At 39.6% G+C, this 13,494-nt stretch overlaps 2 protein-coding genes across 14 annotated transcripts in view; one reads left to right on the plus strand and one right to left on the minus strand.

The window, feature by feature from the left end:
* Positions 1–13,494, plus strand: part of LOC141415543 (uncharacterized) — a 340,659-nt gene that overhangs the window by 266,306 nt on the left and 60,859 nt on the right. The window lies entirely within an intron of this gene.
* LOC141415544 (zinc finger protein 782-like) overlaps positions 1–13,494 on the minus strand; it is a 96,405-nt gene that overhangs the window by 59,969 nt on the left and 22,942 nt on the right. The window contains exons 2-3 of one of the 11 annotated variants that reach the window (XM_074052393.1): positions 4,312–4,407; positions 3,741–3,798 (exon numbers count right to left, since the gene is read on the minus strand). The exons of 9 other annotated variants lie outside the window; for them this stretch is intronic. In XM_074052393.1, the coding sequence (XP_073908494.1) occupies positions 3,741–3,755 (15 nt within the window). In that variant the 5' untranslated portion in view covers positions 3,756–3,798; positions 4,312–4,407. The remainder of the gene's footprint in view (positions 1–3,740; positions 3,799–4,311; positions 4,408–13,494) is intronic. One more of the 11 variants, XM_074052399.1, reaches the window with a different exon arrangement.

Here is a 13,494-nt window from a genome sequence, read left to right on the forward strand (position 1 = left end):
TGTACATTTTTCTGGGTTTTCGATATATGGCATCATGTCACCTCTAAAAAATGTGAGTTTTTATTTCTTCCTTTCTAAACCTTGGGACTTTCAACCCTGTGATATTTGCATCCTACCTTTCCTCACTGGGTTGAGATGTTACTTGTATCCTAATTAAGAAACTGTAGAGGGCTGGAGGTGTGACTCAAGTGGTGGGACGCCTTCCTAGCAAGCACAAAGCCCTGACCTTAGGCCCCAGTACCACCAAAAAACAAAAAAGAGACATAAAAAGTATTTGTGTCTACTTATGACTTTCTTTTCTGTTCCCTAGGTCAGTGCATTTCATGGACCAAGACCAAACTGCTTTAACTATTGAGGGCTTATAAAAAATTTCAGTATCTAGTAGGTCAGCTCCCTAACACTAGCTGTTAGTCAATGTTTCCTGTTTATGTATTCATGCTTAGTTTTCCCTAGGAATTTTTGAGTCCAAATAAGCAAATGGATCAATACATATATGAAAAGGAAAACATGATGAAGTTACTTAGATTTGAGTCATGGAAGTTTGAGTTCATTAGAAATCAGTATTATTCACCACAGTAACAGAGAAAGAGAAATATGACACAATCACATACAGTAAAGGATTCTGATGAAAGTTAATACCTATAATGATGAATTCTTAACATACTAAGAAGGGCTCATTCATAATTTGATGCAAAAAGCTATCCTGAAGAAACCCTACTATAACATTATCCTTTATACTTAATATGCAAAACTTTCCCCGTGAGAGTAGAAATCCTATATTGGAAAGTTTGACCAGTGGTGCAAAGAAAGAACAAGAAATAAAATTTATAAGACAGACCTATACCTCATACTATAGAGCAGTATGAAATTAAAATATACTCAAGATGAAATAAAATCAACCATGTTTTACAGGTTCTAAAAGGAAATGCCCAAAAAGACTCAGAATCCAGGAATCATAAAAGAAAACAAACTGCAGCCGGGCGCTGGTGGCTCATGCCTGTAATCCTAGCTATTCGGTAGGCAGAGTTCAGGAGGATCGCAGTTAGAAGCCAGCCCCATGCAATTAATTCCGCAAGACCCTATCTCGAAAATACCTAACACAAAAAAGGGCTGGTGGAGTGGCTCAAGGTGTAGGCCCTGAGTTCAAACCCCAGTATTGCAAAAAAAAAAAAAACTGCTAAAATCTGACAACACAAAAATTGATGTCTTATGGCAAAAAGTAATTAAGATGGCAAAAAAAAAAAAGGTCCTAGAAAATTGTGCAACTTATGTAATAGAAAAAGAGCTCCAATGATGTACTGGACAAGATCTTTAAAGATCTGCACATCAATTAAAAAGGGACAAAGGATACACAGTTCAATAAAAAAGACATACAAATAAGCCACAGATTAAAAAAAAAGTGTTCTGCCTCACCATGAAAAGCTTATAAAATTAGGTGGAGATGTTTTTTAATATCATTGGTAAAATTTTAAAACTTTGACACGGCTGTGGGGAAAACTCCCACACTTATACTGCTGCCTCTGCCTTAAAAGACACTAAAAAGTCTGATGACTTCAATGTAACTGTTAACACACCTAAAATTGTTTCCTGCTAGAATCAGGATTATTGAAATAGCTTCCACCATTGGTCCTGCCACCACCATCTCATTGGAGTCTAGCTTCAAAGGGTAGAGAGACTAAGTCCTTTCAGTTCTTAAAACTATCCTTTTTTATGCCTGGTGCTGGTGGCCCAAGTGTGTAATCCTAGCTACTCAAGAGGCAGAAATCAGGAGGATCACAGTTCAAAGCCAGCCCAGGCAAATAGTTCTGCAAGACCTTATCTCAAAAAACCCTTCACAAAAATAGGCCTGGTATAGTAGCTCAAGGTGAAGGCCCTGAGTTCAAGCCCAGTACCACAAAAAACAAATGAACAAAGTTATCTTTCACACCAAACCCTCTATTTCACTGAACTAAAAGGAGATGCTGTGTTCATGAGCTGGAAGCCCAATGTGACCAAGATGCTAATTCTCTCCAAACTAATCTACACTATCCTTCACTCTATAGTCTCTACAGATTAAATGCAGTCAAAATCAAAATCTCAGTGAGTCTTTAAAAAACAAAACAACTTTCTATAAAGAAGCAAAGGTGAAGATCCAGAAGAATTTGAATAACGAACAAAGTTGGAAAACCACATTACTGATTTCAACACTTGTGTAAAGAGATACTCATCATTGCAGTGTGGTATTAGCAGCAAGACAAACATTTCATCACAAGTAAAGGGAATCCAGAAACAGACCCATATGTATGTAGTAAACCGATGTCCCATAGTGGCACCAAGATAATTCAAGGGAGAAAGTATATTACTTTCACCAAACGGTGCTGACAGATGGGTGTGCAGAGGCAGAGAGTACATATATGACAAGTGCGTATGTAGGCAAAAAATTGCTAAGATTCTCACCCTAAAATTCTAGGTTTCAGATTGGGCCAACTAAAGTATATTTTGAACCTTTCTGATCAGCAATTTTTATGCTAAAATAGTGCTCAAAAGCTGATCAAAAAAGGAATTATCAGGCCAGGAGCAGTGCCTCATGCCCATAGTCCCAACTACTCAGAAGGAAGAGATCAAGAAGATCCAGTTCATGACCGCCTCAGCAAAAAGTTAGTGAGACCCCCCCATCTCAATCAGTAAGCCTAGCACAGTAGTGCATCTCTGAGATCCCAGCCATTCAGGAGGCCACAGGTAGAAGGATACAAGTCTGAGGCTGGCCCCAGGCAAAGATGTGAGACTCTACCTGAAAAATAACTAACACAAAAAAGGCCTGGGGGAAATGCTCAAGTGGTAGACTGCCTGCCTAGCAAGTGCAAGGCTCTGAGTTCAAACCCCAATACTGCCAAGAAAAAAATAAAAAAATTATCAATATAGCAGAGGGAATAAAGCCTTTGAAGTTCTAACGGAAGTCTACTGAAGAGCTCAGGAAAATATATTTTTAAATGCCAGTAAAAATTAACAATTTTCTATAAAAATGTAGTCACAAAAATTGCATTAATATAAACACAAACTGAGCATAGGGTTATGATAATTAATAAATGATTAATAAATTGGCTTCATAATCAAATCGTCCTACAAAAAGTCTTCAAAAGGTCCAAAATCACATGTAGGTGAAAATCTACATGTAACATTTTTTCTCATTCTAAGTTATTAGAAAAGAAAAAAGAGGAGCAAGAAAGTATTCCCTTTGCATTTTAATGAGACTGTAACCATGGTAACATAATTGGACAGGGAAACAGAAAGAACAGTATGTTCTAACTTGTGAATACAGAAATAAAAATCCTAGATAAATGTAGTAGCAAAAGCCTTAGAAAAGAGGTGAGTGCAAAATACCACACTTATTGGCAACTAGGGTCTCTACAGTAATTCAAGGTAATACTAGAAAATCCATATGTTAGATTCATGTATACGTCACTATGCACAGACTAAAGTTAACAGTTATAACTTTAGGCCAAGAGCTAAACAAAAGGTATTCAATACAATTCAATTCATATTCATGAAATTTTAGTAAACTGGTAAGTGGATGAACTTATTTACCCTAACAAAGGTTATCTATCAAGAGCAGAGAGCAAACCTCAGAGCTCATGGGGAAACTGTACATTTTCCCTCAAGACTGACTTGATCTTCTTCTATGTCTCCTTTTCCATTTAATGCAAAGACCCTTCCAAGCCTCGTAGATCCACTACAAAGTGGGATAGAAATAAAGAGCTCACCTGAGGTAGCTTCATTTTCTGTGGCTCTTGGGGATTGCACAGAACAGTGACAGCTCAGCTGGGGAGATAGGAGGACAGGGTCACAAGATGAGCCAGCCTCACAGCTCCTAGGTTCACTTCCCCAAATCTCACAGACCCAGCTGCAGAGTGGCTCTGAAGAAAGAGAGCCTTTTAGGCCTTGAAAAGGCCTGAGAAACACGTTCAAGTAGCCTATTCATCGCTATGTAACTCTGAAATGCTCATGGGCTTAAATCTTCTATTTTTCACTAAATGGACATAAACTTTTCGAGATTGATTTAACAAAAATACACGGTCTTCTAGACATAAAGACAAAGGAATAGTTTGATTAAAGTTTACCAAAGAATTAAATAGTATGGTTTCACTAAAAATAACTTACAGAAAAATACTCCATGTGCATCATTTATCTATTTCTCTTTTAAATGTTTACTTCCTGGTATAGAAAATCCACAGAAAGCCTAGTGAAAGAAATGTGGTGCTTTAAGGCAAGGACTTTGTTTTAATTAGATGTGTCTCAAAAAGCCCTTTTGGTAAGATCCATTTGGTGACTCACTTGTGAGACAGTAACAGCACTGTGGTTTCCTTCTGTCTCCAATTGGGTATCACTTGGAAAGTCACTGAGTCTTTAATATCCAGTTTTTAAAATTTCCTAGAATCAAAAATAAGTTTAGAAAACGTACATGTAACATCATTGTGGGATTCTCTGAAGTCAAGATGAACTTATCACTAGTGTCTCAGGTGGTGATACCATGTGTGAGAGCAGAGCAGCACCTCTAAAGAATAAAAAAAGGGAGTGATGCCATCAAGGAACAGGAGGATAACGGAATTTTCTTATCTATGTACTCCTTACCTGCAGACCAGCCTCATGAGCTCTGCAATGAAGTGGTCTTTCCTGGGCAATCTGCCCTGGGCCTTCCCAGCTCATGCCTCTATTCTCAAAGCTGGCCCAAACTTCCCATTGTCCAACTGCCTGCAGTATATTCTAGGAGTGGCAATGTCTCTAAGTGTGGGTCTTCCAGGGCAGGAGGATCAAGAACTGCTTCTGACCACGCCAATCTAGGACCTGCTTCTTTCTGAACTCTTGTCTCTGCTCTGAAGCTCTGGAGAGGGGTCTACAGTCAAAGAAAGGGTTTTTTTGTTTGTTTGTCTGTTTGTTTGTTTTGGCAGAGCTGGGGTTTAGAAGTCAGGACTTCAGCTTGCTCAAAGGTCCTCTAGCCACTCCGCCAGCCTTTTTTTTTGTGATGGGTTTTTTTCAAGATAGGATCTTGCAAACTATTTGCCCAAGCTAGCTTCGAACTGGGATCCTCCTGATCTGTGCCTCCTGAGTAGTTAGGATTACAGGCATGAGCCACTGTGCCCAGCTCAAAGAGAAGTTCTTTTCCAGGTAAAACTCCTATGCACAGAGGCCCCCCTGCTCCTTCTTCACAAGAGTTGCTGTGTTTCAAAGTGCTGGGGCCTGAATCTGAAAAACAAACTCTTTTTAGTGGCAAAATCTGACTCTTGGAATTCATTATATCAGACCCAGAAGAGAGACAGCCTAAGGACAAAAGAGCCAGGAGCCTGTCTGACCCAAGGGATCTGAAGAGGCACTAGAAACTCAAAATACATGTGACACACGCTAAGATTCCATCACTTCCCAAGGTACCGTTGTGTATTTGGGGACAGGTCAACTCAATGCTGGCTTTAGGCAGATGTGCTATCAGCTAGTCCTGAGACTAGAAACAAATCACACCTGCTCTTGAATCAGAGCTCGGTCACCTCCAGCTTGTGGCCTGACAAGGCTCCACCAACCTGAGCCTGTTATTTTTAATGGAAATGGTTATGCCGACCTCAGAGTGATGTGATGTCTACATGACTCATCCAATGTAAAACAACAAGGTGTCTTCTAAACATAACAGCCGCTGTCACTTGCTCAGGGCTTAGTAACCTGCTCTTGGTTGCTTATTCACAGGTTATGACATCTAAGTTTCAAAACACCACAAGGTGGTCATTATCGATATCCTCATGTTCACACGAGAAACCAGACTCTTGCCAGGTCACCCTGCTTACAGGTGACAGAGCTGTCCACCGCACCTACAGACCTACGGGTGAGCCCCATCCTGACGCCCACAGAGCCTGGGGTGGGGGCTCTCAGGTGTTACACCGGTGTTGTAGTTGCAGAAATATACAGAAAAGCTGTTGATTTTTATACATCAACATTGCTTCTTGCTGAATTGTCACAACACGTGGGTCTTTCAGTACATTTTTATGTTGATTATCTGGGATTTCCATGTTCATAGCAAGTTTGTTTGCTTTTTGCTGACACTTATAACAGGAAGCCATTCTTTAATACATTCCAAATAAAAGTGCAAAATTGCTGGTAAAACGGTATTAAATCAATCATAATGGCAACAGATAACTACTGGGGAAAAATAGATCATTGCTTACATTCATTCAACAAACACATTGAAAACAAACAAAAGATTTATTGAAAGCCTGATGTGCAATAGATATCATTCTAGATGCTGGGATCCAAACATGAAATAAAAGACAAAATTCCCTACCTACTCACATGACGTTTATGATCGGGGTTGGTATGGGAGAAGAAACACTAGCACACTAGAGAAAGGTGATAGATTGTGTTCCAAAAAATAAAAAAGGACTTGCAAAGCAATCTATGAATAGTATTGATAAGGAGCCATTATTACCAAGAAGCCTATATTGGGAGTAGGAAGGATTACTAGGACCAGGCAGAAAATGCCACCGTTGTAGGAACTGTGCCTTAGACTAAGACAAACCAGAGGGACCTACCTCTCCCTTGGAACACTGGGACAGGAGTTGATACTGTTAGAACACTGTGAAATACTGCTAAAGCACTGTTGGTGTTGATGATAGGCCTATATTGTAAGCATCCTTTTCGTGTCTATTTTCCTTGAGATATTGGTTGCTGGGCAATTTGACTCCTTGACAGTTTTTAGACCCTTCCCTAGTGCCTAACTGCCTTGAGTGGAAGACTGTAAGCCAAACGGCACCTCTTTGGCAGCCCATTGGACTTCCCTCATGCATCCCAGCTGCCTTGAGCTCTCCATGGATGCAGCCAGGAAGCTACTGCCAAAGTGGAACTCTGGCTCCAGGTGGTACTAGTCCAGTGACAACTTTTTCAAAGAGCTGTGCTGCACTTTTTGCAAGTTGCAAGTCTCTGCAACTCTAGCAGACATTTTCACCCAGGTCAGAGAGGGAGCACTTCCCCTGGTGGCCCAGCAGAAGGTCTGGATTACTGCAACACCCTTGCCATGCCCCCTTTTGGCTGTATAGGCAAGCTGTTAGGCCTTAGGATTAGCAGGGAAACACCCTCCTGTACTGCCCTCTACTGGCTCACGCCTGTTATCCTAGATCAGGAGGATTATGGTTCAAGGCCAGCCCAGGCAAATAGCTCCTGAGACCCCACCTGCAAAATAACCAAAACAAAATGGACTAAAGGTGTGGCTCAAGTGGTAGGGCACCTGCTTTATAAGCATGAAACCCTAAGTTCAAACCCAAGTCAAATCAAAAAAAAAGAAAGAAAAAAGGAAAAATAGTCTAATCCATGAACCCAGGATTTCCCCCTCATTTTTGTGTCTTCTTTTATCTCTTTCATTAATGTTTTGTAGTTTTCAGTGTGTAACCTCCATGGTTAAGTTTATTCCTAAATATTGTATTCTTTTTTTTACTCTATTTTAATTGAAATTCTTTCCCTAATTTCCTTTTCAGATAGTTTTCTGTTGGTGTAGATAAACAACTGAGTTTTGTATGTTTTATATAGTGAAACTTTGCTGAATTTGTTTGTTTATTCGAACAAGTTTTGCTTAGTTTTCAGCCTTTTCTGTACACTAGGTCATGTCATTTGCAAACAAGCTCAATTTTACTTCCTCCTTTCTGACTGGGATGTTTTCCTTCTTTTTCTTGTGTGATTGCTCTAGCCAGGGTTTTCATTGCTATGTTAAATAATAGCAGTGAGAATGGGCATCTTTGACTTTTCAAGGATGTAGCCCAAACTGGCCTCAAACTCACAACCCTCCTGCCTCAGACTCCACAGTGCTGGTATTACAGGTGTGCACTACCATCCCTGACTTATAATGGATACCCTTTTAAACTCCACCTGGGAACTTCTCCCTTAATTTCTTTCACTTTGGCTTAGTTTCATTTTTTTTAGAGTTTCATATAAAAGAAATCATAAGGTGTATTTCCTTTCATGTCTGGATGTTTTTCCTATTTAGGATGAAGTCTTTGCGATTCCTCCTGTGGTTGAGTATCAGCAAAGCAGGAGCACACTCACTCAGCAGTTTAGCTGCTCGTGAGGTCAAGGGGTGCTCATTGTGCCTGGTGGGCTTAAGCTCTCTCTGAATCCAAGACATGTTCCAATCTCAGGACCCAGAACTCTCTCAGTGAGTGTCCCACACTTCATTTAATATACCACCTCAAATTGGGGATTCAATAGTGGTTATAATTTTTTTGAATAATGGCCCAAACTCCCCAAATTTGATGAAAAACATTAATTTACATATGCAAGACAATTAATGAGTCCAACTTTGATAAATGCAATTAGATTTATACCTAGACACATAATAGCCAAACACAAAAAGAATATCTTTAAAAAGGAAAAAAAGATTTTTTTAAAAAAAGGTATGGCTAGCCAGTTACAGTGGCTCACTGCTATAATCCCAGCTACTTGAGAGGTGGAGCACAAGAAGGTCAAAGTCTGAGGTCAGTTGGGCAAAAATGTTAGTAAGATACCATTTTAATCAAAAATCTGGGTATGGTGGCATGTGCCTGTCATTTTAGCTATGCAGGAGGTATAAGTAGGAGAATTGTAGTCCAGGCCAGCTGACACAAAAAATGTGAGACCCTACTTGAAAAACAACTAAAGCAAAAAAGGCTGGAGGTGTGGCTCAAGTGGTAGACACCTGCCTAGGAACCATGAGGCTCCAGAACTGCAAACAAACAAACAAAACCATATCTATGATCCCAGCTACTCAGGAGGCAGAGGCAGGAGGTAGTGAGTTTGAGGCCAGCCCATGCAAAATTAGCAAGACCCTATCTCAAAAAAAGGGGAAGGCTGGGAGAGTGCTAGAGTGCCCTGAGTTCAACCCTCGGCTCTTCCCAAACACACACACACACACACAAAATCAATGTAAATTTTAATTCTCTTGTATTAAGTCATAAATGATCTATATTCCAGGTTTGTAAAATATCAATATAACTAAAAGCAGAATAACTGGGGTGTAGCTCAAGTGGTACAGCACTATCAAGCACAAGACCATGAATTCAATCCTCAGTACTGCCAAAAAAATTCACTCTTGTAGTGACTTTTAAACATACACTACATTATTTTTAACTTTCTGTGTACTTGTTATTTTTCAGTAATTCATTTGAAAGTCATTATACAGCAAGGAATATTATGATAGCTGATTATTTCAAAATGCATGATTTATAGTGTGTTGCCTGTATCTATTGAATGAGAACAAATTTAAAGATTTCTACAATTCAAAGAAGTTTCATTTTGCACAGGTTTAAATATGTTGTATGATAGCTGGGTGCCAGTGGCTCACACCTGTAATCCTAGCTACTCAGGAGGCTGAGATCAGGAGGATCGAGGGTCAAGGTCAGCCTGGGCAGATAGCTCTCCAAATACCAACTCCAAAATAACCACAGAAAAATGGACTAGAGGTGTGGCTCAAGCCTGCTTTGCAAGTGTGAAGCCATGAGTTCAAATCCCAGCCCACCAAGAAAAAAAAAGATGTCATACTATAAAGCTAATAATTTGTCAACACGTCCTTTCAGAAATTGAAAACTTCTCAAAGTTTTCAACAATATGTAGAACTTTCAAACTCAGTCTTCTTTTTCTGGTTTGTGGTTCCTTTTCAAGGCACGTGGCTGTTTAGGACCTGTATGCAGAGCCCTGGCCAGGCCTCTCACCACCAGTGTGACTAGTTCCCTTGACCTGACTGGGAGCGACTGTGGATTAAGAAAAAGATACCAAATCAATGACCTAATGATACATCTCAAACTCCTAGAAAAACAAGAATAAGCAAATCCCAAAACAAATAAAAGGAGAGAAAAAATTAAAATAAGAGCTGAAATCAATGAAATAGCAACTGAAAAAACCATACAAAGAATTAATGAAACAAAAAGTTGGTTCTTTGAAAAAATAAACAAGATCGATAGACCCCTGGCAAACCTGACTAAAATGAGGAGAGAAAAAACCCAAATTAGTAGAATCAGGAATGCAAAAGGGGAGATACCAACAAACACCATGGAAGTCCAGGAAATCATCAGAGACTACTTTGAGGACCTATATTCAAATAAATTTGAAAATCTAAAAGAAATGGACAGATTTCTAGATACATATGATCATCCAAAACTGAACCAAGAGGAAATTAATCACCTGAATAGACCTATAACACAAAATGAAATTGAAGCAGCAATCAAGAGTCTCCCCAAAAAGAAAAGTCCAGGACCTGATGGATTCTCTGCTGAATTCTATCAGACCTTTAAAGAAGAACTGACACCAACCCTCCTTAAACTGCTCCACGAAATAGAAAGGGAAGGAAAACTGCCAAACACATTTTATGAAGCCAGTATTACACTTATCCCAAAACCAGGCAAAGACACGTCCAAAAAGGAGAACTATAGGCCAATCTCCTTAATGAACATTGATGCAAAAATCCTCAACAAAATAATGGCAAACCGAATTCAACAACACATCAAAAAGATTATTCACCATGACCAGGTAGGCTTCATCCCAGGGATGCAGGGGTGGTTCAACATACGAAAATCAATAAACGTAATAAACCACATTAACAGAAGCAAAGACAAAAACCACTTGATCATCTCAATAGATGCAGAAAAAGCCTTTGATAAGATCCAACACCATTTCATGATAAAAGCTCTAAGAAAACTAGGAATAGAAGGAAAGTACCTCAACATTATAAAAGCTATATGTGACAAACCTACAGCCAGCATTATACTTAATGGAGAAAAACTGAAACCATTCCCTCTAAAATCAGGAACTAGACAAGGATGCCCACTATCTCCACTCCTATTCAACATGGTACTGGAATTCCTAGCCAGAGCAATTAGGCAAGAAGAAGGAATAAAAGGAATACAAATAGGTAAAGAAACTGTCAAAATATCCCTATTTGCAGACGACATGATCCTATACCTTAAAGACCCAAAAAACTCTACTCAGAAGCTCTTAGATACCATCAATAGCTACAGCAAAGTAGCAGGATATAAAATCAACATAGAAAAATCATTAGCTTTTCTATACACTAATAATGAACAAACTGAAAAAGAATATATGAAAACAATTCCATTTACAATAGCCTCAAAAAAAATCAAATACCTAGGTGTAAACCTAACAAAAGATGTGAAAGACCTCTACAAGGAAAACTATACACTTCTGAAGAAAGAGATTGAGGAAGACTATAGAAAGTGGAGAGATCTCCCATGCTCATAGATTGGTAGAATCAACATAGTAAAAATGTCTATACTCCCAAAAGTAATCTACATGTTTAATGCAATTCCCATCAAAATTCCAATGACATTCATCAAAGAGATTGAAAAATCTACTGTTAAATTTATATGGAAACACAAGAGGCCACGAATAGCCAAGGCAATACTCAGTCAAAAGAACAATGCAGGAGGTATCACAATACCTGACTTCAAACTATATTACAAAGCAATAATAATAAAAACAGCATGGTACTGGCACAAAAACAGACATGAAGACCAGTGGAACAGAATAGAGGATCCAGATATGAAGCCACACAACTATAAGCAACTTATCTTTGACAAAGGAGCTAAAAATATACGATGGAGAAATAGCAACCTCTTCAACAAAAACTGCTGGGAAAACTGGTTAGCAGTCTGCAAAAAACTGAAACTAGATCCATGTATATCACCCTATACCAAGATTAACTCAAAATGGATCAAGGATCTTAATATCAGACCCCAAACTCTTAAGTTGATACAAGAAAGAGTAGGAAATACTCTGGAGTTAGTAGGTATAGGTAAGAACTTTCTCAATGAAACCCCAGCAGCACAGCAACTAAGAGATAGCATAGATAAATGGGACCTCATAAAACTAAAAAGCTTCTGTTCATCAAAAGAAATGGTCTCTAAACTGAAGAGAACACCCACAGAGTGGGAAAAAATATTTGCCAATTATACATCAGACAAAGGACTGATAACCAGAATATACAGGGAACTTAAAAAACTAAATTCTCCCAAAACTAATGAACCAATAAAGAAATGGGCATGTGAACTAAACAGAACTTTCTCAAAAGAAGAAATTCAAATGGCCAGAAAACACATGAAAAAATGCTCACCATCTCTAGCAATAAAGGAAATGCAAATTAAAACCACACTAAGATTCCACCTCACCCCTGTTAGAATAGCCATCATCAGCAACACCACCAACAACAGGTGTTGGAGAGGATGCGGGGAAAAAGGAACCCTCTTACACTGTTGGTGGGAATGTAGACTAGTACAACCACTCTGGAAAAAAATTTGGAGGCTACTTAAAAAGCTGGACATCGATCTACCATTTGATCCAGCAATACCACTCTTGGGGATATACCCAAAAGACTGTTACTCCAGAGGCACCTGCACATCCATGTTTATTGCGGCACTATTCACAATAGCCAAGTTATGGAAACAGCCAAGATGCCCCAGCACTGACGAATGGATTAAGAAAATGTGGTATCTATACACAATGGAATTTTATGCAGCCATGAAGAACGAAATGTTATCATTCGCTGGTAAATGGATGGAATTGGAGAACATCATTCTGAGTGAGGTTAGCCTGGCTCAAAAAACCAAAAATCGTATGTTCTCCCTCATATGTGGACATTAGATCAAGGGCAAACACAACAAGGGGATTGGACTATGAGCACATGATAAAAGCGAGAGCACACAAGGGAGGGGTGAGGATAGGTAAGACACCTAAAAAACTAGCTAGCATTTGTTGCCCTTAATGCAGAGAAACTAAAGCAGATACCTTAAAGCAACTGAGGCCAATAGGAAAAGGGGACCAGGAACTAGAGAAAAGGTTAGATCAAAAAGAATTAACCTAGAAGGTAACACCCACGCACAGGAAATCAATGTGTGTCAATGCCCTGTATAGCTATCTTTATCTCAACCAGCAAAACCCCTTGTTCCTTCCTATTATTGCTTCTACTCTCTCTACAACAAAATTAGAGATAAGGACAAAATAGTTTCTGCTGGGTATTGAGGGGGGGAGCGGGAGGGGGTGGAGTGGGTGGTAAGGGAGGGGGTGGGGGCAGGGGGGAGAAATAAACCAAGCCTTGTATGCACATATGAATAATAAAAGAAAAATGAAAAAAAAAAAAAGAAAAAGATACAAAGACAGACATAGAGAAAAGCTGGGATCGGGTGGGTCCGACACTCCTGATGAGAGATGCCGGCGACCCCCTCTACATACAAACGCATTTATTTATACAGCAAGTGTGGGAAAGCGGGGTGAAGGGCAGGTCAACTTCTTATGGGTCCAGTCGCGTAGACAGCAGGAACAGAGCAGCTGTGGTGTGTTGTTATTTAGTACAGACTATCCTGACTCGTCAACATGCCATTTTCCCTGACAGGCAGCCTTGCTGAACCTTGCCTCCCCTTGGCTGGGTCCGTGCCTATCAGCCAAGAGGCCCTTGACAGAGCTGCGCTCATGCCATGGTCTACTTCCACTGCCTCAGTCTCCCTA

This window comes from Castor canadensis, chromosome 13, assembly GCF_047511655.1.
Source record: "Castor canadensis chromosome 13, mCasCan1.hap1v2, whole genome shotgun sequence".
NCBI lineage: Eukaryota > Metazoa > Chordata > Mammalia > Rodentia > Castoridae > Castor > Castor canadensis.